At 27.4% G+C, this 26,489-nt stretch overlaps 3 protein-coding genes across 3 annotated transcripts in view; 2 read left to right on the forward strand and 1 right to left on the reverse strand.

The window, feature by feature from the left end:
- The window catches only part of LOC111033142 (MFS-type transporter SLC18B1-like), a 40,873-nt gene extending 34,807 nt beyond the window's left edge, over nucleotides 1–6,066 (reverse strand). Inside the window, exon 1 of the mRNA XM_022313742.1 lies at nucleotides 5,807–6,066. Within this exon, the coding sequence (XP_022169434.1) occupies nucleotides 5,807–5,854 (48 nt within the window). The 5' untranslated portion in view covers nucleotides 5,855–6,066. The remainder of the gene's footprint in view (nucleotides 1–5,806) is intronic.
- Nucleotides 6,067–15,277: 9,211 nt separating this feature from the next.
- On the forward strand, nucleotides 15,278–19,842 carry LOC111033157. The gene is made up of 9 exons (XM_022313762.1): nucleotides 15,278–15,506; nucleotides 15,590–15,670; nucleotides 15,740–16,034; nucleotides 17,085–17,397; nucleotides 17,777–17,876; nucleotides 18,004–18,353; nucleotides 18,416–18,674; nucleotides 18,847–19,014; nucleotides 19,125–19,842. The coding sequence occupies exons 1-9, from the start codon at nucleotides 15,447–15,449 to the stop codon at nucleotides 19,650–19,652; spliced, it is 2,154 nt and encodes a 717-aa protein (XP_022169454.1). The 5' UTR covers nucleotides 15,278–15,446; the 3' UTR covers nucleotides 19,653–19,842.
- A 1,644-nt stretch (nucleotides 19,843–21,486) lies between these two features.
- On the forward strand, nucleotides 21,487–26,020 carry LOC111033154 (cytoplasmic dynein 1 light intermediate chain 2-like). The gene is made up of 10 exons (XM_022313758.1): nucleotides 21,487–21,667; nucleotides 21,924–21,997; nucleotides 22,068–22,184; nucleotides 22,309–22,539; nucleotides 23,289–23,416; nucleotides 23,803–24,032; nucleotides 24,180–24,291; nucleotides 24,357–24,566; nucleotides 24,642–24,759; nucleotides 24,844–26,020. The coding sequence occupies exons 1-10, from the start codon at nucleotides 21,645–21,647 to the stop codon at nucleotides 25,038–25,040; spliced, it is 1,440 nt and encodes a 479-aa protein (XP_022169450.1). The 5' UTR covers nucleotides 21,487–21,644; the 3' UTR covers nucleotides 25,041–26,020.
- Nucleotides 26,021–26,489: the final 469 nt, after the last annotated feature.

A 26,489-nucleotide genomic window follows, 5' to 3' on the forward strand; every position in this document is an offset into this window, starting at 1 on the left:
ATCACAGTGTAATTCTTAAAAGTATTAATACATTTATCACAGCAAAACAGATTTATTTTTATTTACATTTTATGTTATTCATCACGTCAACAAATCATATTAAGAAATGGAAGTATGTTATAAAAAGGAATGTCGTCTCTATATATATCACTGTATCTACTGTACATAAATAATAAAATATTATGTATTGCAATTCCCGATAAAGTTAAAACATTTATGCCTTTTATGGAACTTTGACGTCAACATATTAAATTATTAACTACCTACTCAATATTCGGTACCTACATATATATAGGCATCTACTTATAAGCTATGTAACAATTGCAACTACATTATTTTCGTATTTTCGTATTTCGTTATTATTTAAATTGATAAAATACAAAAATTATTCAAACTAATAATGATATACAATGATGTAAGACCCTAAGATGTAACAAGTTTTACTGATTTAATAACAGATTAACACTTCAGTAAAATTATTTTTGTATAAATATTTGCTTCACCTGTATTGATGTACAAATAAATACAAATATTAAACGAATATGAGGACAGTGCTTAAACGAATATTAATTACATTACTTCAATAGAATATACATTTTTTTATTTTTTATGCAGGAAGGTACCTAAAGGCTATAAGACACTACTATTTACTATCTGTATTGTATCATTTTAAAACAAAAATGAGCCAGCAATAACGTGTAACTATTAACTTTTTGATTTATAAATTATTATGTTTTGGACCGTTAAAAACAAATTGTATGCTATTTATTCGCAGTTTCTATCCCAATATATATTTCAAAAATGAAATATAAACATTATAAACAATTCATCATAATGTTAGGCATATATATTTTTTCAAATGATTTAAGTCATTTTTATTCGATTATTTCTGATAGTACTTAGGAACTTAGAGAAACCTATGTTCAGTATTCATTATCTACCGATTACGGTTTCAACATGCAAATACATCAGACAAACGTATAGTATGATTTTTATGATATTGATGGTTTTATTTCTATAAGCAATTAATCTTTTTCTCGTGATTGTTGATCAATCCAATAATCATTTCACGTTTGTCTTTTCATTATTGTTTAAGGTATTAACTGCATGGTTATTATAGTTGTCGATTACATTATTTACATGATTTATGTAATTAAAATAATCATTGTTTTCAAACTATAACCAAATATCAAATAAGTATTTTACATACATAGGTACCATATATATATACAAATATACAAAAGTAATATGTTTATTCTTTCATGACATAAACATAACATAAGAAAATAGGTATTATGTGCATATTTGTATATTATAATATCGTATTGTACATCTTGTGTAGGTAAACTGTAAACATAATGCTATACATCTTAATAAATACGATATTATAATCTAATATCTATAGCATGTATCAACTGAACAACATTTTTTACACGGTAGATATAATGGTAGATTAAATATATTTTTTTTAAATCTACTTATTAATTATTTCACTAAAGTTTATGGGTACTTTATTCTGAAATGGACACATTAAATATGCAAAAACAATAATTGCTACTTAGCGCATTATTGCCATTAATTACTACAAGTTGCAACATTCAACATAAGTATAATATAACTATATTAAGTATATTCTATGAAGTTCCGAACACGTGATTATATCGAAGTCAATTTAATCAATTTAAGTTTAAATTTGTAGCATTTTATACGATTATTTGAAGTGTCATTCGTGATTAGTTAAATTGCTCGAGTTGTAAAATAATTCTGTAGGTAGGCACCTACCTATAAAACGTTTATTGTGTGAACCTTAAAGATTTAAATACCCAAATCTAAGTATACCTAACTTATATATTATTAAAAAACCTAGATTTCGTAGTCGCAGTGTCAAAAAACAGCTGGGCTTCATTATAGTGGATTAATTGCAATGTAGGTGTAACTATACTATGATACCAATATAAGATCTGTGTACTGTATTTAAAATAAACCTTTAATCTTATTATCTTGTTCCTAAATACGAGTTTTAAATAATACTTATACCTACGTATGATTATAGTTTTCTATTTTCTTATGTACACCAATAATAGATAAGCAACCATTATGTACCAATATTCGTGTATTGTTTATTTTATAAACTATGTTATAATATGATCATAGTTAACCAAAAGTTTTGGTTATTTGTATGTACATACAAATTAATAAGGTAATACAGTTGTCAGCCGTATAATAGTGTATACGAACTGGTATAATTAATAAGATACATAAATGCACAAAAAACTAGTCAAAAATGTTTAAAAAAAAAAAAAAATACCTTTAAAATATACATTTCAACCTCAATATCCTTAAAAAATAACCCATCATTATTTCAAACACTTTTTGTGCAATCGTAAGTACGAATTTTAAGAAATAAACGAGAATATGATGTAACACTAAATGACCAATTATTTGTTACTGCCGGTTTGAGTTTCGGACGATCATTAGTCTTTAATCACACTGTAGGTATAGATAAAGATGTTATCGTCGTATCGAAATCATAATTAGGTGGACAAATGATAAATGGTCAGAACAAAATTGCTTGAGCTAATATTTTGAATTTTAATTAATTTTAATCTAAAAACGCATATACCTAATGTATAATTAAAAATGCACTGAAAATTAACAAAATTACAAACAAATTATAAAAATTGGCAAATGTTACAAAAACACAAAAATTGCTAAAAATGCAAAACAATGCGAAATAAAAGTCGAAGCTTTCAATTATCTAATGTATAATTTCGTACTTGAAAAGCATTGCCTGGTACTTCGAAAAAATAATGTATTTTGCCTTCAATTCCGAGCCCTAATATTGAAGAACATTACTTTTGCTGAACAAAATAAACACACAATCGGGGAAGTCACTCGGCTGTACAGTAATTCATCGGGTGTAGCTACCTCATTAAATAGGTCGTTGTAATAGATGTGTTTAATTCGAACGATAATAAATAATAATTGTAGGTACTTATTTCCAAAAAAAACGATTCTGAACGAAGACAGTTTTTCAGCTGTTATTGGTATTTCTAAGGACAAGTTGTTATAATTGTGCATTGCTATTAATAATTTATTTTTTCTATTAGTTAATATTCTACTAGTTGATTCGACTTTTTTTTTACTAAAACAAATCGCATATATCATATATAATTATAGTAATGTTATTTCATATAATTTATATCATCGATTAACAGATTCACAGATAACTGTAAAAACGCAGTTTCTATAAACAAATTCTCAATAACTTTTTGAAAAATCAAATTTAGAAACCAACTTTATTTGTAATAAGACTTATTTTACTTACTTACAACGGAAATAACTCGATTAAAACCATGTGGATTATTATTAATTGAGTCTGTTAAAATAATAAATAAAACTGAAGACTTATTAGAAAATGCACCAAACAATATTAGAGTTATTAAAAATAAAATAAAATTTGTGTTGAACAATAACCCGGATATCAAAAGCAATTTTTAAGATTAGTAAAAATATGTAATCCGACAACCACCTCAAGTTCCTATTCGAAAGTCTCAAAAAAAGTCTTATCGTTCAAATTAATTTGGAGAAAATGTACAAAATTAGGATAATAGTTTTAATATTGTTATAAACTTAATTTAATTTTTTAAATTAAATTAAATCAAAAGTAAAACAGACAGAAAGTTCCTGTTTCAAAACTTCAAAGTAAAGTATTTTAATTATAGCCTTAATAGTATTAACATTTTCGGAATTTAAATTCTAATTATATTTTTTCACATTTTCATACCAACTTTAAAATGGTTTAAAAACATTTAACCTACCTATTTATTAATGCCATATTTTACTAATATTTTTTCTGGATTATTTGCATCCATTTAACGAGTTTTTAATGTTATAAGCATACTCCTAAGCCTGCTTATCAACATTTAAAATTTAATCACATATAAAAATATATATTTATGTTAAATTTTTTTTTAATCTCAAATATAAAAAACGTATAATGAATCTGGAACTCAATTGTTCAATCTATAGTGATAAAATTAGAAACTTTATGAATTTTTAACTACAAAATAATTTACATATTTTGTGATTTTGATGAATTTCATAAACATTTGAACTTTAAACGCTTATATAAGAAAAAGTGACTATGAATTTAAGATATTTTTTAACAGTGGAAAACGAATAAGGAACTTTGTATTAAAAGTTCAATCTTTTCATTCACAGACAATAGTTTTAATCATTTGTGAATCGGAAAATAACTAAAAAAAGTAGGTAGGTAGATAATTTCAAATATTTTTAAAAAGCACAAAGAGAGACAAAATAATATTTTGAAAAGTATACCATGTCTAGAAAATGCTGCATGATATAAAAATGATATTGATTTGTTGAAAAGTTCAAATTTCTACAGTAATTCATTTTTTGGATAACAATGAAAAAATAAGATCGATTTTATCTCAAACTAATGTGGAAAATTCTGTTCTGTTTCACCCAATTATTTTGAAAAGTACAGGGAATTTTTCACTTTTGACCTATTAGATACCATTTTCTACCAAAAACTACCCTTAAAAATGAAACACTTGTTAAGTATTGGTGACGATAGACCCTAAAAATAAAAATATAATTAAAAATACATAGATACATCACTGTAAAACTATAATAATCGCTTCTCTCAGAATCTAAAACACATCAAAAATAAGAGTGTGTAGTAACGTATAGTGTATACAATTTGATGGTCTGCCAAATTTATTTTAATAATTTGTAAGTTATATGTTTATCGTCTAACCAATTATTATATTTTTACAGAACATTTTTAGGATCAACTGAAATATTTCGAAAAACGTTGCCTACACATTTAATAATATTAAATATTTAGTATAATAATTAATAACGATTCTAATACAATCTTAACAATGGTATAAAAATTAATTCTCAATGTAAATAATCAAACCTGCACATTTAATATGATAATTAACCGCCATTTTCCCTTAGTAAATATCAATTAAATTGCAAAGGAATGAACGTCGTGAATCATTATGACACGTTTTAATGACATTATTAGCATTTATTTTAATATTTGGCAAACAAACAGATAAACTTCGTGAAGACATGAAGTGCATGGCATGCCTGTTAAACGTGAACTTTGGTCTTTGTTTGTGAGTAGGTATCAAAGACACTATATTATTATAATATCGTCTTTTGTGCATCGTTTCAGCACAGCTTAATTAATACTGTACTATTTGATTTGACTGTATAAATAATCACAGTGATATAGGTACGCGCTGGTTGATACGTTATTGGTAGTCGAGTATGCAAACAATTATTTTCTTTTGTTTTACATTACTAATAATAATATAGATCGTGGTGATGACTTGACTTGTGTATAAATGTGCGGGTTAACAGACCATAAAAATATTTAATGACCATTACGGTCGAGAACAACGTTCTGCAAATTGAAAATGCCATACATATACCTACATATTATTATATAAAAATAATATATACAATAGGAAAGAAGCAACTAAAAATTATAAGTCTCTCTACATTTAGTATTTACATCCATTGTACGAATACACTGGTGGGCCTATTAAACACATTTTACAAATGGATATAATATTTTCATAATTTATTTGTAAAAAATATAAAATAAAATTAAGCCGAGAAAGCGTACACCTAATAGCGGTAACGACGGCAATAATTAAAATTTGAATTGTATCTTAAATCTATATGTATTTAGTATTGGATAATTAATTATTATTTACAAGTGGTTATTATACGATTTTCAAATCTTTTAATACGCATTTATTACCTTTATATGATTGGTAAAATGTTGACGTCTGGATTCGTCGAAGAGCATAATATCACGTGTTTTTATTGGACACAGTTTGTTGAAAAAAGTTGAAAAATTGGCAACTTAAAAAATATTAAAATAATTTACTATTAAAAAGCATGAACAGTTGATTCGAATGAAATTAATATAGGTATATCTATATCGGTTATAGGTTAGATCACTGGTGATCACAGGTCGCAAGTGCCTGAAGAGTTTTGAACGATTGTTCAGAAGAAAAAAAAGTCAATAATAAGGCATTAGTTATCTTATAAAATACGTCCAATAAAAACAAGTGAGATAACGTCGGTCGTTAAGTGTGACATAGACTCAAAGTACAAAACTCTATAGACAGTTATAATAATATAATTATTAGTGTCATAATAAAGCATATTATCGGATATACTTACACGTATCATAATATTAGGTACAACAGAGGAATGATTATGTTTGTTATAATTTTGTTAAAACCGATGTACATCGATATGTACATTATTCCATCATAATTGATAATTATTGGTAGGTGCTGTTTAGATAAGGTACATAATATTATAAAGGTGTACAGTCATCGGTATACAGATAAACTGAGATATACAGAAATACGCGGTTTACGAAATACGCGTTGCAAGACAGGAGTAATTCTATATACTCGTATTTTGAAAACAATTATATTTTAGTAGTTTTGGTCGAGTATTTTTGAACTATAGCATGGCCATCAGCGATGTTTTTGGTTTTAAATCGTTACCCAAGTACTCCGTAATATCGTTACTCCGGTTGTCGTTTTATTAGTGGGCTTAATGAAGGAAATATCGATACACCCCGTTTGTTAGGACGACTCAATACTCGTGTTTCTGGTAGCATCAGGTTTAAGGGATTATTAATTTACCTACTAGTTGACCATAATAATTTTGCCAATAATTCTCCCCTGATCAGAATGATGTCGATAGCCAATTTGGCAATGTGTAATTTTTTCGTACCCCGGCCGGCTTCAATGCCTCACAATATTCTTTTAAATATATGTAATTCTCTGTGAAACTAATTGAAAGTTATTTTTATATGTTATAAGTTATTACAATTTATTTTGTTATATCTTACGTTTGTAATAAGATTGTTAATTTTTGTTACTTTGTTTGTATTGTTCCGAAAACCGTTCGGCATTAATTCTAATAAATAAATAAAAATAATAATATGAGATATAAAACATCAGCCGATGACTCGAGCACGGCAATTGCCAATCAATTGACTGCAGAAAAGTTCTAAACCTTAAATGTAGCAATATATCCATACGCAATTCTAAATTGATCTTAAATTAATTATAGGTGCATGCGATATCATTTGTCATCAAACGAATGCTCATGAAACATGATAGATGTGGTAAGCGCATTTGAATTGCATTGCTATGCCAGGATTACCGCACCGAGCCAACGAAATAACGAAATTCCGTCTGCCGACTAAATGCCGAAACATTTCTGCGACATTATCCAAACTGGCGACACAATTACGTTCGTGTTTCTAGAGAAATTTTCGAGTCCGCTCTAAAGCTGTAAACATCAAAGGGTTTCTGTTTTGGGTGACATTTGCAGTCTATTTGCAAGTGTAAACGAGTAAACGGGTGTGAGTAAACGGGTGTTGACACAACATCCGTCAAATTGAATTTTCAAATATATATGTAATACCTAATTTGTCTCTTATACCTATGTTTCCATATTGTTTTTTTGATGTAAATAGCAAGTTTATGTTTTGTTGCTGTTGCTAGTTATTATCTCCAAACTTAAAATTGTCGTAGTGATGTAACCTAGCATTAAATATTATTTCTATAAATACTGGCTATTATATGGTATACAGATATATATTATACATATTATGTGCATTGTACAGTGATCAGCGCGGTGTAGATACTGAAAAGGTTTTAACTCCCTCCACAGAACTAAAAATAAAAACGTTTCATGATCAATGATTATTATTACGAAAATAATATACTAATATGTATAATATGTTTATTTAAGTATGGTATTATAATACAGGTAGGTACATGTAGATATAACTAGTAAATAAATAATAACTGTACACTCAATGGAGATAAGTTATTCAGTTTTTAGGTATTTACATACATTAGCCGTAGGTATAGGTACATTTACCATCTCATATTTTCAAGCGCTAGGAGAAAAAACAAATTTTCGTTGTGTGAACTAGGTACGTATAAAAATGTAGCCATATAATATAAAGCGACAATTTTCAGGTTTGTAAACAATTTATCCACACGGAGACAATTATAATATGGCAATAGTGTGAGATTGTAAAAGTTTAAAATACTTAAGTGAGTTATGGCTTGATGCAGGACTTTTCACTTTTGGAACAAACAAGTTTAACATTGCATACATAATTTGATATTATTCGTATGTACATCCTATGCTTAGTCTCCTCATAGACTTTAGTAAAATATTAATGGAAAAAATAGTTTTATAAAATCATTTTTAAAAAATAAGTATAATATTTTATAATATAATACATATAGGTAGCATATAAATATCTTGTCATCGACTAAGGTAATTTATAATAACAGTTATATTTTTGATAAAATATGTGTTGTATATTTGCATAATTATCTGCATTCGTCAAAGTGACTACGTACATCCAAAAGCGTAAAATTATCAATCCTGGGCATAGAAGAGTCAAAAAGTTAAAGTTAAGTTAACGTTAAATTTTTAAATTTTTAAACTTAATAAATAACATATTACTTTTATTCAAAACCAATTTCTTAAATTTAGAAATAATTTAATAATAAACACTACCTATGTAATACATTTTCATAAACATTTACTTTTTATTATTTTAAACCATGTTAAAAAATAAATAAATACATAACTTAAGTTAACTGTAAGTTTCCAAACGCCTTTTAACTTAGCCGAGTTAAAAAAAATAGGACAACTATTAACTTTAAACTTTTCAAAATGTTTTTTATCAACTGAACTTAACTCAATTAAAAATTATCATTAACTTGCCCAGGCTTTAGTGCATTGTAGAAGTATAGGTAAGATCCTATATCCAACAAGTTTTGTTATTATTTTTATGGGTGAAATATTGTTAATGTTTAACTCTTTTTTCCTTTGTGTGTACCTTCAAAACATTTGAACTACGTGATTCGAATTAAGGCTTAATCACGGATCAATTGACGTTTTACGAAACGACCAAATCTAATATTTGTGTTAGATTAGATACCGACACAATAAGCGAGCAATATATAACATTTGTACCTATGTGGTATTACCACGGTGTTTCATAACAGTTGTCAATATTTATAGGGAATTATAACTATAAATCGTAGCAGCATTTATCCTAATATTTGTACGTGTACCTTATTTATTCTTCCGAATATGAGGAGGATCACGTCAAACAGAATATTTCATCATCCACTATAATATTATAATTACCTACGTGCTATACATGTTGTCATTTGCCTATCAATTATTATAATTTATAACCGTATTGACAACTTACAACATTGTATTATAGAATATATTATTAAGAGACCAGTTATGCACACACGCTTCAGCATAATAAATGTAAAATATAATATCATTTCATGGACACCTAACGATGAATCAATATTGCAGATAATATAATAACAATAACTCTATTTCACTGTTTTGCATATTTGCAATGACAAATCGACGAAATAATGTGATGCAAACATTTTAACAACCATGTTTTAATATCCGTCCGGAAGTGTTTAATAATAAAATTATGAGGTATACCGTACAGTGCGTTTATACATTTCCGCGTCCCTATAACCTATATATATATATATACATTATGTATACAGTATACAGATAATATAATAATATATTAGCGTACAGTTTTATGCATTATTTGCATAAAATCACAATACAGTTTTAAAAATTGGTATACGCAGTTTATAATATAGACATTTTCATAAATTGAAAATCGGATACAGATTTATTACAAAATAATTTGAACTTGAATGAAATAGAACTATAGAAATATAAAATAAAAATAAAAGGATGATAATATATTATTTTGATGATAGCAGCATATCTAAGTGTAACAATTAATGGTTGTACCAAAATGTTCTGTATAATATGCTATTCATTAAAAAATCATTGACTTCGATATGGAGATGTAAAGTCTAATAAAAATTATGGTACTTATTTCGGCGTCTATTGTTTGATTCGACCTGTAGGCAATGCGAACATAACAGCAATGCAATAATTGTACATTTTTTTTATAAGGTGTTAGTGAAAAATTTTCGGTACTTGAGCAGTGGTTGAGTAGGTACATTGTATTGTATTTACCTAAGTATATTGTGTATATCATATTATAAACAACTAAACGATTGCCGTAAAAGGAATAGAGGTAATATAGGTAACCTATTATAAGACTTTTTTGTTTTGTTTAAGTACCTATTTTAATGATTGTAAATAAGAAAGGTTAGTTAATCATTATAATATATGTTCAGAAATTTAGAAGTTCGGTAACTATATTGTTTATAACTGCTTAAGTATATACTTATAAATGTACAATAATCAAAACAAGATTAGGTAGGACACGTTATGTACATACATAGGTTCATCGATCATTATTATTTACAGTAAGTTAGGTATAAACAGAAATAATAATATATTATACTATTGTCTTGTGATACTTTTGTTAGGTACATCGGTTTAAATATTAAAATTATGGTAAAATACGATTGAGCACTGTGTTTATCAGAGCAACATTTTTAGGAGGCAAGTACCCATTACGATTGAGCACGCTTTTTTCTCCAACGTTGCCAAATTCAATATTCTATAAAAAAATAATGTGTTATAATATTATGGTGTAAGTTACAGTGCGTATGTGTAAGTGTGTTATTCACATTTAGTATCAACACAATAACATATATTCTATTATTATTTATTATAGTTTATGATTTGATATTTAAATATTTTATTTATATGTAATATATTGTGCTCTTTCCGTTATACCATTAGGTACCTATTAGTTAGAAGTACTTTTGATACATTTTAATAATTTTAAATTTTGGTTAAACTTACATAGTACATTTTTCCTATTAACTCCGCACACAAACAAATATTTGGTAGATGTATGTCGAAGAAATAAACAAAAATAATTCTGTAACTAAAGGTAAACTATATGATAATTAACGATAGTTAATGTCTTTAGTAAATATGTATTTATACCATTTCTTACTATATTATTTTTTTTTAATTGTAAAAGAACTTTTACAAAATAGAGTGCTTTTCCCGTTTCACATGCACGATGAACCTACCAGTATTATACGCGAGCTGATTAAATTTTACCAAAATTATATTCACGCTACTCTATGATAGTGTTTTGAGCCGTCAGCTCAACTCAGCTAGTACTCAATCGAGTAAAGTCGGAATACCGTGTATCAGTGTAAACAAATACCTCCTTTATTATTATGAATTACAATAACTCAACATTTAAAATGGTAGTCGCATATAAAGTTAAATGAAATGTAGTTCCGGTGACAAACAAAACATTACCTATATATTATAAGTGCAAATATGAAATAATAGGCTATGTCATTTTAAGTGCAGAGTAATAAAACCATTCCGAGTCCACTTTATAATCTGATGAAAGTTATTTATTTTTAAGTGCTAAGTGACGACTGACAGTAAGGTTATCGTACCTTAGACTTAGAAATACCATGCAAATAACTGACGTATCCGAAAGCTCTGCAAGGGACCTTCTTGTTAGCTATATGTGCATATAATATTTTATGTTATAAGGACCACCAATAGGGTAACGTACACCCATGGAACTTTAAGGAAATGGACTGAAAACAGAGAGAGAGAGAGAGAGAGAGAGAGGTCCAGGGGTCAACATTGTAAGAAAAAGCATACAACTTGGGTACCATTCATTATATATTAATGGGTATAAATGCTATTAAGCAAGACGAAGGGAGAAAAGTTCAACGACAAAGATAACAACATTTATAGAAAAAGATAGCATACACCTTTGGTTGTCAGGTCCATTATATTATACCCAGTGGCGTATTTATAGTCATTAGTTGTCATTGCGATATCATCGGTGAATAATAATAGTCTATAAGTCTCTTTTGGCAATTTGGATAAAATTAAATAATGCAACGATATTTTGGCTTCACGAGTCTGCAGTCGTGATATATCGGAGATATTAGCGTAAATAATATAATATTATATGCATTGCATTGCTATGTACATTACTAATCACGATTATTTTCCCTAAACTTTAAAAGGCCAGAATTCATAACAGTAAAGCGTATACAAGCAACAGCAACCGATTGATTAGAATACTTACAGCAACGTGCGAATTCAGACGGAGCATCTATAGGTTTTGATTTACGGTAGGCTTTGATTTATGTGTGACAACAATTTTGTAGTACAAAATCTGGAAATTGTAATACAAGTCTTTCTCGAGTTTTTATTACATTTCAATTACAAAAATATCGAAAACTCCCACAATCACAATTTTATTTGTGAGCGTCTGATATTCAGATTAAAAAAAAATTTCGAATTATTTTGTAGATATAGCCACACACGGGTATAGGCTGGCAGACCAATTCGGCTTAAAATCGATTTTCATCATAATAAACAAATAATAGTTAAAATTGCTAAAAACACTGATTGGTTAAATATTTCATAACAGTAAATTTATTTGTTACATTATAAAATTGATTATAATAGTTATATAAATAAATTATAAAATATCCTTAAAAAGAGAAGCTGACCCATTGTCTCCGTCCAGGATAATTTTTCATTTGCAATGAATTGTTTAGGCCTTAGGCAATGACATGATAACTGGATTTTGGAAAATGGGCACTAAAATTCATACAGACTGCTTGTCAAATATGTGCAAAAAAAAAATTATGTAGTTCGAATGTTGGGCTGCTAGGGTAATGGTAAACTACCTACGTTCGAAAAAAAATTGTTTAAGTATCCGTGGCAAAAAAAAAATAAGTTCTGCCATCTAGTGGACAATTTTTCTAATTTGATTTTGAAATGTATTCAGAATTTTAGAACTTAAAATGTTTGATGTACTTAGGTAATAAAATTGTAGCTCTAATTCTAAGCTGTTCTGGGCTCTGTATCCCATTACCTTACTATCTGGCTGAGGAATTTAGTGTGCTAGCAACTAATGGCTACTGAACGTCGAACGAACGAGCGAATGAGTTTAATAAATCAACTCTCAAATGTAATCGAACTTGTCGCTGCACGCTCACTTGGGCACAACAATGTTCCCTGACGATAGCAGAATTTGTCAAATGTAATCGACTGATTCGGACTACAGTCATAGTATATAGAATAATAGTAATAAATAATATTATCCTCTACGCTGTACTTCAGTAGTTCAGTACTTGAGTCGTGTTTTTTTATAATTTCATCAGTACGCCTATGAAACGCGTCGAATGGTCTATGTGAAACTCGGTAACGGTCACAGATTAAATTATTTAATAAATTATATATCCGTGGAAACCAGTGCCGTAGATATGAGGGGGGTCAGGGCTTAAGTCCCCACCGAAATATCAGACTTACTTTACCCGGTAGTACCCTGGCCCTAGCAAGTAGCAATAAAATATTGTAACAACCACCGAAAAAAATCGGTGGTATTCGTTTGAACAAAGTACACAATTTTTTATCTGTCAGGTGACTACTCGTTTTGCGTACAACGAAAAACATGAAAACCCGTTAAAACAAATTTCGACTTGAAAAAAGGCGAATTGTTTGAGTACAAATATTAAATCTCATACCCAATTATTTAGACAAATATTGTAATTTGTAACTTTCAGTATCTATAATAATGATGCGATTTATCTTAATAGGACGCTACACCCGCATGTGTTGTCTCCATCTCACAAATGTATAACAAAGCAAAAACTGTTAAAAATAAAAACAACGTTGCACAGTTAATGTTCTCTTCTTTTTAAAGTGTTAAAATTTGGTTACTTAGTCTGGACTACAGCTTGGGTGGTTCTCTCCCGAGCAAAACAGTTTTTGATTTATTCTTTTGGGTTTTGTTAGACTTTTGCTATATAGTCAATGTACGCAAATGAGTCCTACGTTTGGGTCATTCGTCGCTGGAAGGTATTGAAAATTCGTGAGCGCAATTGAGTTGTGCATTTGTACTCAAACTAGTCGCAAAAAGGGTAAATGTACGCAAACGGGTATCACCTAAAAAATTATAGTCATACGGTACTGACGGAAAAGATAACTATGTGTACTTGGAAATTATTATCCCATCCATTATTCTATAGTTATTATTTTTTACACATACAGTTTTCAAAATATTCAGACAAATGTTATGCTCTTTTCTTTTTTTCTATATATATAAATGCATCACATTTTGAATCTTAATAGCAAAGGCTTGAAAATTCAATTGAAAGTTCTTCGTAAGTTCAAAAACTTTTTAGTTTTTACCATTATTAATTATTTAGTAAATAATTATACAGTAGTAAGTATACTATACTGAATACAATTTTCATTATTTTTTAATACATTTTATGCTATTCATTCCACAAATCTATTAACAACGTCAAACGTTTTACGTACCTACTCAGTACAGATAGTAATACAACGTATACCTATTTATATTATTGTTGGAAATAGGCTGAAATCTGGTATAGGTGGTTAATGTAATAAATTATAATAATTCAGTCAAAATATTTATCACTTTTGCTAAGTAATAAAAAATATTCCAAGTTTCACCCGTGGGCAATATTAAATACTTAGTATAAAGGGAAATAGGTATTAAAATTATTTTTCAACCGTAATATGAGGGCTTCGAATTTTCCAATTTCCGCCAAGCAGTATGATGTATTTTAGTAATTTCGTATTGAATGGGTAGAAAATCTATTTTCTCCTGACTAAGATCCAGTAGGCAATGGCGGATCCAGGGTTGAATTTTGGGGGGCCTCCTAAAAAAAATTCCAATAACATTCCCGATGGTTTCCAAAGTAGATTATGTAATTAATTATGTAAATTGTAATATACACACAATTTAAAATATTTCTCTAACTAAAAAGTCGTTGAAGAGGTCTGGGTTGGGGGAGACCCCTAGGCTCCCCCTGGATCCACTACTGCGATAGATCATGTGCAAATGTACAATGTATATTATGATCTAAGGCACCTTACATTCAAATAGTTCACCAGCTCACTGCGTCACTAGTTCACTGTACTCCCTATTTATGATTCATAAATTATTATATTCAGCAATACTTTTAAGCCTATCTACCTTTAACTAAACCGGGGTAAATAGGTAAACGAAACCTTTGTTGATTTGAAGTTTTATTAAATATAGAAATACGAGTGTGGGAATTATATGATAGCGATTGTGAATTTTACAGATATTTCGATTCATTGAATGCCTTCAGTGATAAGAACATATCGCGCCAATTCGTTATCAATATTTAAGAATTTCGTTCTGTTTACTACTTTACTGTATACGCTGTACAGTAAGTGGACGTAAATATCTATGAAATTATTCGTCTTAAGCAATTTATCTCGAAGCATTATATACATTTTAGAAACAGTATTCTACACTAATTATTCATTATTAATCTATTGACTATTATTTCATTAATGAGTACTCGGGGAAAATAATGGATGACAGTACTGAGGCAATCTTTTTAGATGACTATTGCTACACAGATCTGTTAAAAGTATTTTGATCATTATTTATCTAATTATGAATTAATTACTGGTCTGTCAAATGTTTTAATTGTATTTATTTAACTGACCATAGAAATTGAACGACATAAAACAAATCGTTAGTGATTCAAACTATGAAGGAAGTAAAGAACTATCCATACATTCATTATTGCAGGTACTGTTATATCTCAATCATTTCCAAGGAAACAATTATGTGATCATTAAACATTTGAATGATTTTCAGGGTTGCATTGAAATACTGAGCACTGGGAAAAACTCTTTGGAGTGTATTCAGGATGAGTCCTGTGAATCAAGCATCATAGTTAGTGGATTCTTATCATATGAAAAATGCATAATTGCTTTATTTAAACATTGTTCGGAAAGCAATCTGATTTATGGAAATTTAATTATGAGTGTAAAGGAAATGCTCACAGAATTATTCAAGAAAACGTCTGAAATACAAATATTATTTTTCAGTATCTTAGAAAAAGTGAAATTTGATTTTTCGTTGAATGGAGACTTAAGCTTATTGCTAAAAGGTAAGGGAATGGTATATTTGTACTTATTGCTTATTATATCTAACTTTATGATTTTTCAGTAGACTCAATGTTGTTGTTGTCGATTACAGACTACTACAAGTTAACATATTGTTTGTTGTATTATTTTAAGTAAATGTCAGCCCAATGATTGTTTTCTATCTCATACCCACGCCCGACATCAACAAAACTCATTATTATTTATTTGCAAATGCATTTTTTTTTTTCAAGAAGTGCCTAGAATCACTGATTAATTTTGTTTATAGATAGATTTATTGTGTACTGCACAACATAATATGATCGATACTAAGTCATAAGGGTACTTGTACAGTATATTTGTTGTGTTAATACAAAACATAAATAATATACAATTTCTTGTGTTTAATTTAAAAAAAAAATATTTTTAAATACATAATTTTGAGTTTAATATAAAGGTTCAAAATTTGAGTAGGGGCAGGCCTACCAGTCCTACCCACTGGACAAGACTGCTTTGCTCTGCAAGTAACCTCAACAAACATAGGCTGCCACTTTACTTATTTTTACAGGATTTTCATTATATTTCCAAAATATTTATTTCCTAAGTATCATTTGGATTTGTGATATCTCTATATCTCTTCTATAGAATATTATGATCAATACTCTCTAGAAAAGTTTCAGTAATCTTTCTTTTCACAGTAAATCCCTGATTTTTGAGGTGTAAATGTGCGTTACAAGGAATTGGTTTTTTGTCTGTTGTATATTGTTTTTATATGCTTTACGTTGTACGTTTTATTGGGCAGATCTACTATTGTATTATTTTGTCTTGTGGATGACAACATTTTCTAAAAATAATACAATCAGGATCAACATGAAGTGTTTGTAATAACACGTTGAATTGGATATACTGAAAAATTGTATGTTGAAGATTGTTGTGATGACCTATAAGTATCAATATATTTATTGTTTCGTGTTGATAATACATTTTTGAGTACAAATATATATATATAAATAAATAATATTAATATAATATTGCACAAAGATTAAAATAGGCATTTGAATATTGTATGTTTACAGTATTGCAGAACATTTGGTATGGTGCTGAATCGGTTTATAATGTGAGTAATAAAATTATGGCTACTCATTGGAAAGCATATATTACCATATTAAAGAAGTATTCTACCGAGTTAAAAGATTATATCATTAATGATGAACCAATTGATTTTCTATGCTCAGAAATTAAGAAAACAATTTCATCTTTTCACTACAATGATGAAGCCTCATTGAAATTATCAACATATATGATGAGTGTTTTAGTTAAGCTTTGCTCATATGGACGTGTTTCAAAATCACATAACATATTATTAGAGTTTATTTTATTCTTAAATAGGTATGCATGTGTAATGATATCATGATGTGTTGTCTATGTCTTAGAACTATGAAACATACCAAATTTTAAGCTCAGCAGATCACGTTTAGCTCTGTCAGTTTAAAAATTAGAATGGATTGACCCCTTATAAACATTTTTATAGGTAAGATTATTATCTAGGGCATCTCCTAGAATTTTTATTATATTTTAATTTTGAAGCGAGTAATGAGTATTTTAAGACGTACACACCTTAAATTGTCATAAGCAGTCAATTCATTCTAATTTTTAAACTAACTGAGCTAATAGTGATCTGCTGAGCATACAATTTGCTATGTTACACACTTGTAAGGCAGATAAACGTGCTCTTAATGCATACTGATTTTTTCATTTGTCATTTTAGCTACTGGTTATCTGATACACAAGATGCTGTTGCCGTCAAAGATAGATTATCACAATTTGTTGATCAGTTAGTGTTATTATCTGATGATGCATTTATGGAGGTAATTAAAAATAATTTTCATATATTTATAGTTAACAAAAAAATAGTTAATAAGGCAATAGACCTAAATAAAAAAATAAACTTTAACCTTATAAATAATTACAAGTTCTAATTTTGTAATATTTTAGACATTTCAGTCAAGCTGTCAAGAAATAATTAATAACAACTCTTCAAGTCGGAAGATGTCTGCCATGTACATTGCAATGTTGCTAATAAAGCGTTTGACAAAAAACTCTTGTGATCAAGAAGCTTATCAGATTATTTGCATTGTGTTTAATTTGATTAGACTTACAGATTCTACAATATGTTGTTATAATGTAGATATCTACGAAGATCTACTGATTAATTTAGCATCAGTAATACTAGTGTCTGATTACAGTTTGTTTGAAAATGTTGAAAAAATTTTAATTCAAAATATTCTTAATATTGAATATTGGCCAGCCATGTTTAGTACTGATTTATGGATAATTATTATGAGGTTTGATTTAATTTTGTTTCTTTTTAAAATATACATACAAATAAATTCCAATTTTGTTTTAGGTATTTGTCACCAGATTTATGCAACTTACAATTTTCAAAATTAGCCAGACTTTTTGAAGCATTAATTGTTTTTCCGAGTTTTACTCAATGTCCACAGCATATTTATCTTGAAATGTTGTTGAAAAGACATTTCTCTTTAATAACAAATAAAAATAAATTAATAAGCTGTTGTCCTCAGCTAAAATTACAAAGTCTGAAATCTGCTATAGGAATACTTCATATTCCAACACTTTCAAAATACAACAAATTATCAGAAATGGTACTAAAAACTTTTTCCTGGTTTGCTATTTCAAAATTGAAGTTGTTTCATTTATCAATTTTTATTAAAATGTACTGTTATTGTCTATGTTTATTTTGTGTAGCATGTTCGTGGAATTAAATATTATAATATTAAATATTATATTATAATATGCTGTTTTTTTTATGTATAGACAAAGATCATAAGTGTATTACCAGAGCAAACAAATTATGAACACTTAAATGAGGATTTAATACATTTATGGAGTTGTATTAAAGATGAATACCCACCAGAATTTATATGTGCATTAGTTGAAGCCAGTATTGGTTCCGAAAAATTATTAAAAACAATTATTCCAAAGGTATTACTATATTAAATTAAATGATGATAAAAAAGAATACATTAAATGAAAAAAATATTTCTATTATACCTATAGTAATATTGTGTTTACTTATTATTGTTGATTGTTAGACTACTAAAATATTGAGTAGCTGTGCTTATGATGACACTACAGAAATGAAGCGATGTAGACTACGGTTGATTCGATCAATATTATTGCACATGCCAAAGTTTCAAGAAAAACTGTTAATGGATATTTTTCTTCAATATTTGTTTGATCATCATCCATTAGTAAAACAATGGACCATTGAAACAATAGTGTACTTTTCCAGTGTTACTGAAAGTCAAAATAGCTTAATTTCTGTGCTCTTTAAACAACCTAAAGTTAGAATTATTATAAAAGATTATTTGGAAATGAAAATTAATCATACTTATAATCATAATGATTTAATACAATATTTTGAACAATTGTCCCTTTGTGGAAAATTTCAACACATGTGTTCATTTAATGGTAAATTAGGTAGAGTATTGGATACATTAAAAACAGATATTGACTGTTTGAATGATATTGTAAGTAAAACTCAAATATCGCCAGATGAGTTGGAAAGATTAAAAGAATATTCATATCTTTTAAATAATATTTGTGATTCAATGAAATAGAATAATGAAGATTTTTAATGTTTTAAGCTGAACAGTATCTTAATTAATAGAATGCTATTTTTAATTTCTAATACATTTTACATATAATAATCATGTTTTTCTAAATGTAAGATTTTGTAAGAACAAAAAATCAATTAAAAATATATCCATTGAAATAAAATACATGACATTTGTGTCAATTAACATTTTATAAAAAAAACTATAAATTATTATTTTACCTATGATTCCTATCCAATATCAAATTAAACTGAAGTTTTAATTGAATATGAGCACATCAAAAACAATTTAAAATGTATTCTATGGATTCTGTACTATATTGATCATAAGCTAAACAATTAAGGTCAACAGTACATAATGTGATTGATAAATGAAGGTAAGAATGTATTGAATGTATTTTGGTATATAAATAAAATAATACATTTTATAAACATAAAATATCAAAAATATAATAAAATATTAATTTAAGTTGATCAATTGACATTTGATTTCAATAAAACTATAGTTCGTACTTATGTAAAAATTTTCTTGATTTTAAATATCTGAAATTTTATTACAAATAATACTTATTGTGAAATAATTTGTCCAAAAAATAATATCAGTAAAATGTACATGTAGTTTTTTTTTTATTTACAATAATTATATGTTTAAAGTGTGTATAACAAAATTTAAATCGTAAATGTTCTTAATAATTTTTAATTTAATATTAAAATACCATATAAATATTTTTTATTATGTTAAAAATTAATCATGGCTTGTTATTTTCTGGTTATTGATAGATTAAGACTCAAATATTATAGATTCCTTTGTTAATATATTTTTTTTTTATCTATGAGTTATGACTAACCAAGTAATTAATTTATTTAGAAAATCTGTATTATCTTTGTAATTTGTATTAATTTTAAAGATACGTTTAAAAAAATATAGAGGTTACAAGATAATAGATTCATCAATATTTAAACGGTCAATACGCACTTACACAAATACCTGTGTTCAATAATACTATGGATTTTTTAAATCATCAAATGTCAACTGATAAAATATACGATTGTAGGCTACTTTTTAGCAGCCTATCCCTGCTGTAGATAAAATAATACTAAGAATTTAAAATCATTAGTTTAGTTAAACTATAATCTCTATTTCAACTTATTTGCCTTTCAAAATAGTATATTGTTGTTAATGATGTTCACAGAGTTATGAATATACATATAATAATTCTGTAGTATTTTTGACTACACTAGTACTTAATACTACCGCCCAGGAGAGAACGATAGTTAAAAACCATGAATTACGGCAAGAGTATACTTTACTATAACATTGTTAATGTAGTAATGTTTATTATTGCTATTAAAAAACACTGACATTGCATAATAATTAATAGTGATCCCGAAATATATACTTAAAGAAATGTAATCCCACTTAACTATAAAAATTATCGGTCTTATTTAGTCACCCACCTAACCAAATTCCCGAACACCCAGATAAATCTTCAACTTAGAAACTTTCTCGAGCTCATCCGGTTTTAGAGATGATTTTGTTCCAAAAATCAGAACCCTAATTCAATCTTCAATACTTGTGTTGAGTGTCATATTATAAATTTATAATAATATGGTCGAAGAGAAATATTCTGGTCTTCTTGATTATAACAATAAGTACACCAGACGTCTCTGTGATAGGATGATAACAGTGTTCTCGACGAGTATTCTTATCACGTCTTTTAGTTTGATAAATGTTATCATAATCACATAAACAATATCACTGAATCACTTCTAAACAACAAAAAAAAAAGTACCAATTTGATAATTTATTTAGTACATAATGACAAAACAGTTTTTAATGTATAAAACTAGATTATTTTTTTATTATATTGTATTAAATTAAAATTTTAATTTTGTTAATTAGTGTAAGTTTATTATTATTGTTATAATTTTGTGAGGTGACTGTAGTCTGCTGTTGAAACTTCAGAGTCAAGCGCTTAACATTTCTAACTGTAAAATGCAAGAAGAAGAAAACTTATGGTGAGTGATTAATACCATTCTGTTGCATAAGTATGTACTATGATTATACTGAGCTTAAGATGTCAACAGTAAAACACTAATGCTTGGTTATAAAAACGTCTGTTTGAGTTTGAAAATCATCAAATATTTTAAACATAAATATTGTAATTTGTAAAATATTAATCCGTAATTATTCCATTAAATCTTAATGAATGATTAATCTTTATTATCTGTTATACATCCTCACATTGACATACTATTCTACGTTTTGTTATAGGAATTCCATGTTGATCTCCTTAAAAGAAAAAGGCGGGACTAGGTTACCTACAGACAAGTCTATGATTATAATAGGTAAATTATAATACAACTATACATTTTTTTGCTATAGTGCCTATACGTATGTTAACATTTATATTTGCAGGTGATAACCAATGTGGTAAAACTACTCTTGTAGCAAAGTTGCAGGGTATTGACGATCTGACAAAGGGAATTGGACTGGAATATGCGTACATTGATATTCGTGATGATTATAAAGAAGGTTAGTTAGTTATCAGGTGTTCATATATGTTTTGAGTTAACTAAATATTTAGAAATACATTCACTTAATTATATATTGGAAATGAATGATTATGAACCCAACATAAAATCATGTTTATTTCTAGATCATACGAAATTGAATGTATGGGTACAAGATGGCAACCCTAAATACTCGTTTCTATTAAAATTTGCTTTGTCTGAGAAGAACTTTAAGAACACGTTAATTATGTTTGTTGTTTCTATGAAAACACCTTGGAATATAATGGATCAACTAGAAAGTTGGGCGACATTACTGCAAGACTATATTGACAATTTACCAATTCCAAGTGAAGATCTTCGAGAATATAGACAAAATTGTAAGTGACTACTCTAGAATTTAGCTTAAAAAAAAAAAAAGTTATTTAACTATTGAAGGCAACTTAATTATTACCTTAAACAATTACAGTTAAATTACATTTAATATAAATTAAATTTTAGGTGTATAATATATGCTAACAGACATAATATTGTTGCTCATTTAATTATCAATGTTTTATTTGATTATACTAAATTTAATACCTATATTAATTATAATTATTCGATATTCATTATTAATAAAACGTACCTTTTATTTATTTTTTTTTTGAAGTCAAGTATGACAAGCTAAACCAATGTATAACATACCTAATAATAATTTTAATGTAATTTTAATACTCTGTAAGATAAACTAGTAAATGTAATCATAATATGTAGAAAAGTTAAATGATTTATATTTTTTTTTTTCAATATATGTCGTCTGCTACAATTGCCTTTGGGGTAAATAATATTATTTAACACATTTTAATTTATAAATATTAAATTCAGTAGTTTTTGGATTTAACACTTTTAATACAAATTTTGAAGTAAGTATTAAGTTTTTGAGCAACCTAATTAAAGGAGATGGGTTGGGAGTCAGAACTAACGTGTTATACCTTCAAAAGCTATGTTAACCATCTCTTATATTATTTTATTAATATGATAGATTATTTTTTTCATAACATTTTAGATGAATTTTCATGTAATTATCAGCTGTTTTTTTTTAATACTATTTTTTTATCTGACTAAACTTTTTGTTTCTTATTTATAGGCATTAAAAAATGGAACGAATACATCGAAGAAAATGTTGGTGATAAAAATGGATATTGGGAACCATCTCTTGGAGATGGGGTACTTACAAGAAATTTAGGTTTAAATATAATTGTTGTTGTAACAATGGTATGTATTATTGATAGTATTTTTATAAAGAAGACGTCTTATCCTATGTGCTATGTCTGTCTTACTGAGGTAAAACATGGCAAATTGTACGCTCAAAAGAATCCATTTTACTCTGTTATTTATAATTTTGTAAATTGCAAAATATTCATAACTTGTTTCAAACATCTTGTGTGTAGCCCTGAATAATATTTGAACTTTTAAATTTAATTAAAGGTGATATAATTCTAATAAAGAAAAATAACAGAGGGAAATGGGTTCTTCTGATTGTACCATGCATTAAAATTATTATAGGTATTGGTAAGACGGAGTCAGTGCATGCTGGTATGCTGTCTTCTTAATTATAATTTTATAATTTATGTTAATTATTGTTTCATATATTATTGTAGACTGATTACATAAGTTTTTTGGAAAAAGAAAATGACTACAAAGATGAACATTTTGATTTCATACAACAAGCAGTACGCAAATTTTGTCTACAGTATGGTGCGTCACTATTTTATACATCAGCCAAAGAAGACAAAAACTGTGATTTATTATATAAATTCCTTACACATAAGATTTATAACTTTCCATTTAAAACACCAGCATTGATTGTCGAAAAAGACGCAGTTTTCATGTAGGTTTATTTTTATTATAAATATTTGGATTTTAAGCGATTATTAAATTATAACTTTATAATGAATAACAGTTAATATGAATACATATATTGCATGTTGATTTTTATAAACTTATTAAATATGCAGTACTTGGTTTTATGTTTCAGACCAGCAGGATGGGATAGTATGAAGAAAATTAGTATTCTCTACGATAACATGCAGACCATTAAACCTGATGAATTTTATAACTCTGTTATAACAAAAGTGAATACGAGAAAGGTTTGTATTGTGTGGTAATCCCACTAAAAATATTGTATTTTATAATATCCATCTGTTTTTCTTAGGCTTTTGCTAAAGACCACGAAATCCAAGCAGAAGATGAACAAGTATTTTTGAACAAACAATTAGGTTTACTAAACCAGAGTGCAAGCCAACAGTCAGCTATTGGTATACCAAGGCAAGACTCTGTAATGAGATCATTGACAGGTGTTTCTAAGTCAGGTGATAGACGTCTATCGTTAACCAGTCAAGGGCAAGGTTCTCCAACAAAAAAGGTCAGATAGCTCCCTATAAAACTCTTGACATTTTCAGTGGCTTAATTTTATATCTCCACACTATATTTTTGTTAGATTGATCCAGTAAAATCCAGTAACACATCAACCCCAGGTGAAGGAGTGTTGGCTAACTTTTTCAATTCCTTATTGCATAAAAAGTCAAATCAAAGCCCTGTTTTGACCAAAACTACAGGTAATTACACATTTTTATTGCTGAACGTATTGTCCATCATCATCATACCATAACAATTCAAGTTATTTTAATTATATTTTCAAGGTGAGTTGTCTGGTTCAAAATCTTTATCCATGGAAAAATCTGAATACCATACAGACACAGCAGCTGAACTTGACAGATTGGCTAAACGAACATTAAACTTATCACATGAATCATCTACTGAAACTAACTCGTCTGAAAATGGAATTGAAGAACAAATCTCTACTACTTTTGGTGAAAAATCATCGTCAGAATGTTAATTCAGGGTCGATAAATTATTTTTCCTATTTTTGTGATAATCTAATAATCATTAATATTTTGTGCAATTTTATTTATTTATTTTTTAGCTTAGAGTGAACATACAAAATATTTATTTATTTATTTATTTTTATATTAAACCTTTAACTATTATTTTATCATTTTAACTTTAATCATACTTTTGCACGGTATACATTTGCAAGGCAAGTTAAAAAAATAAAGTTAAGTTACTTAACAAGTTACTTTTTTTAAGTCACTTAAAAAGTTAAAAACTTTTATTAGTTTAAAAATAAAAAAGGTAACTTTTAACTTTAAATTTAACATATATTTTTCTATATTAACTGAACTTAACGAGTCATAAAAAAAAAAAAAAACTTGCCTAGTCGTGAGCATTTGTATATCAAAAGAGTCTATAATTCTTTTATAACTTAAGCCAAACTTAGATAAATGAGTTGTTATCATACACAGCATCCCTAGGATATGAAATGGTAAGGTGCAATATTAAAACTGAATTTTTATTTTTATTCTTCCATTTATTTATAAATCTCAAAATTCTTAAAATTATTATACCTTTATTTTATATTTAGTTTGTTTAAAATTGAAGTATATGGTTTATTCATATAATAAAACTAAAAATCATTGAAATATTTAAAGCAAATAGTATCTTCTTCAATGTGTTGACGGTTATGTGGTAATAATTTTTAAGCAAACAATTCAATTAAAAATAGTTACACAAAAATAAATTGCCCTATCACAACATTTTCTAAGTTGGATTTTGTGTATTTTGTATAATCTATCCTCAATGTAATATGTGCATGTACTGTAAGTTAATCATAATATTTGAAATATATAACGCATGCTCCTTGACTAAAGCTTTCAATTTTAACTAGCAACTTTATGTTTGTATACTTTTATAGTTTTATACAATTTTTATTTTTTTTCATTTTTTAGTATTATATTATATTTTTGTTATCGTGGTTAACATGCACTTTAAATTTGTATATGAAATTATTGTAATACTTTTTGTACACATTTAATAGACTATTTTAAAATGATCGAACTAAAACAAAATAATTTATGAAAATCTGATGCTACTTAAAAACACATGTGGATTTATCAATAGAGTAAATCATTTGTAATAAGAAAATAAACTACTAACCAAATTGCTATTTTATAATATTATTGAATATAGCAATTTATTGAACAATTATTCTCTTTGATTAGTTATATAAGTATTTAATTCAATTCTTTAAGCTTTGATTGGATGTTGTACTAGTGTGTATTATCTTTGTCTTTCTCTTACACACATTTGTAGACCTTATAGACAAAGTATGGAGATAGTTCCTGTGGTCAACGTGAGTAGTGCTGATCATATTGTTCCACACTTCTGTCCATGTGCATAGACCATGTCAGTTTGCATATAGTTAAAAACAGAAAAATCATAATTATTT

The sequence above is a fragment of the Myzus persicae genome, unplaced genomic scaffold, assembly GCF_001856785.1.
Source record: "Myzus persicae strain clone G006 unplaced genomic scaffold, MPER_G0061.0, whole genome shotgun sequence".
NCBI lineage: Eukaryota > Metazoa > Arthropoda > Insecta > Hemiptera > Aphididae > Myzus > Myzus persicae.

Bases quoted from the DNA above. Each gene is read 5' to 3' on its own strand.
- LOC111033157 (XM_022313762.1), top strand. From the start codon at position 15,447: ATGGATGACAGTACTGAGGCAATCTTTTTAGATGACTATTGCTACACA. The intron at 18,354-18,415 runs GTTTGATTTAAT...ATTTTGTTTTAG, and splicing joins TTATGGATAATTATTATGAG to GTATTTGTCACCAGATTTAT. The intron at 18,675-18,846 runs GTACTAAAAACT...TTTTATGTATAG, and splicing joins ACAACAAATTATCAGAAATG to ACAAAGATCATAAGTGTATT.
- LOC111033154 (XM_022313758.1), top strand. From the start codon at position 21,645: ATGCAAGAAGAAGAAAACTTATG. The intron at 23,417-23,802 runs GTATGTATTATT...ATATTATTGTAG, and splicing joins TAATTGTTGTTGTAACAATG to ACTGATTACATAAGTTTTTT. The intron at 24,033-24,179 runs GTAGGTTTATTT...TTTATGTTTCAG, and splicing joins GAAAAAGACGCAGTTTTCAT to ACCAGCAGGATGGGATAGTA.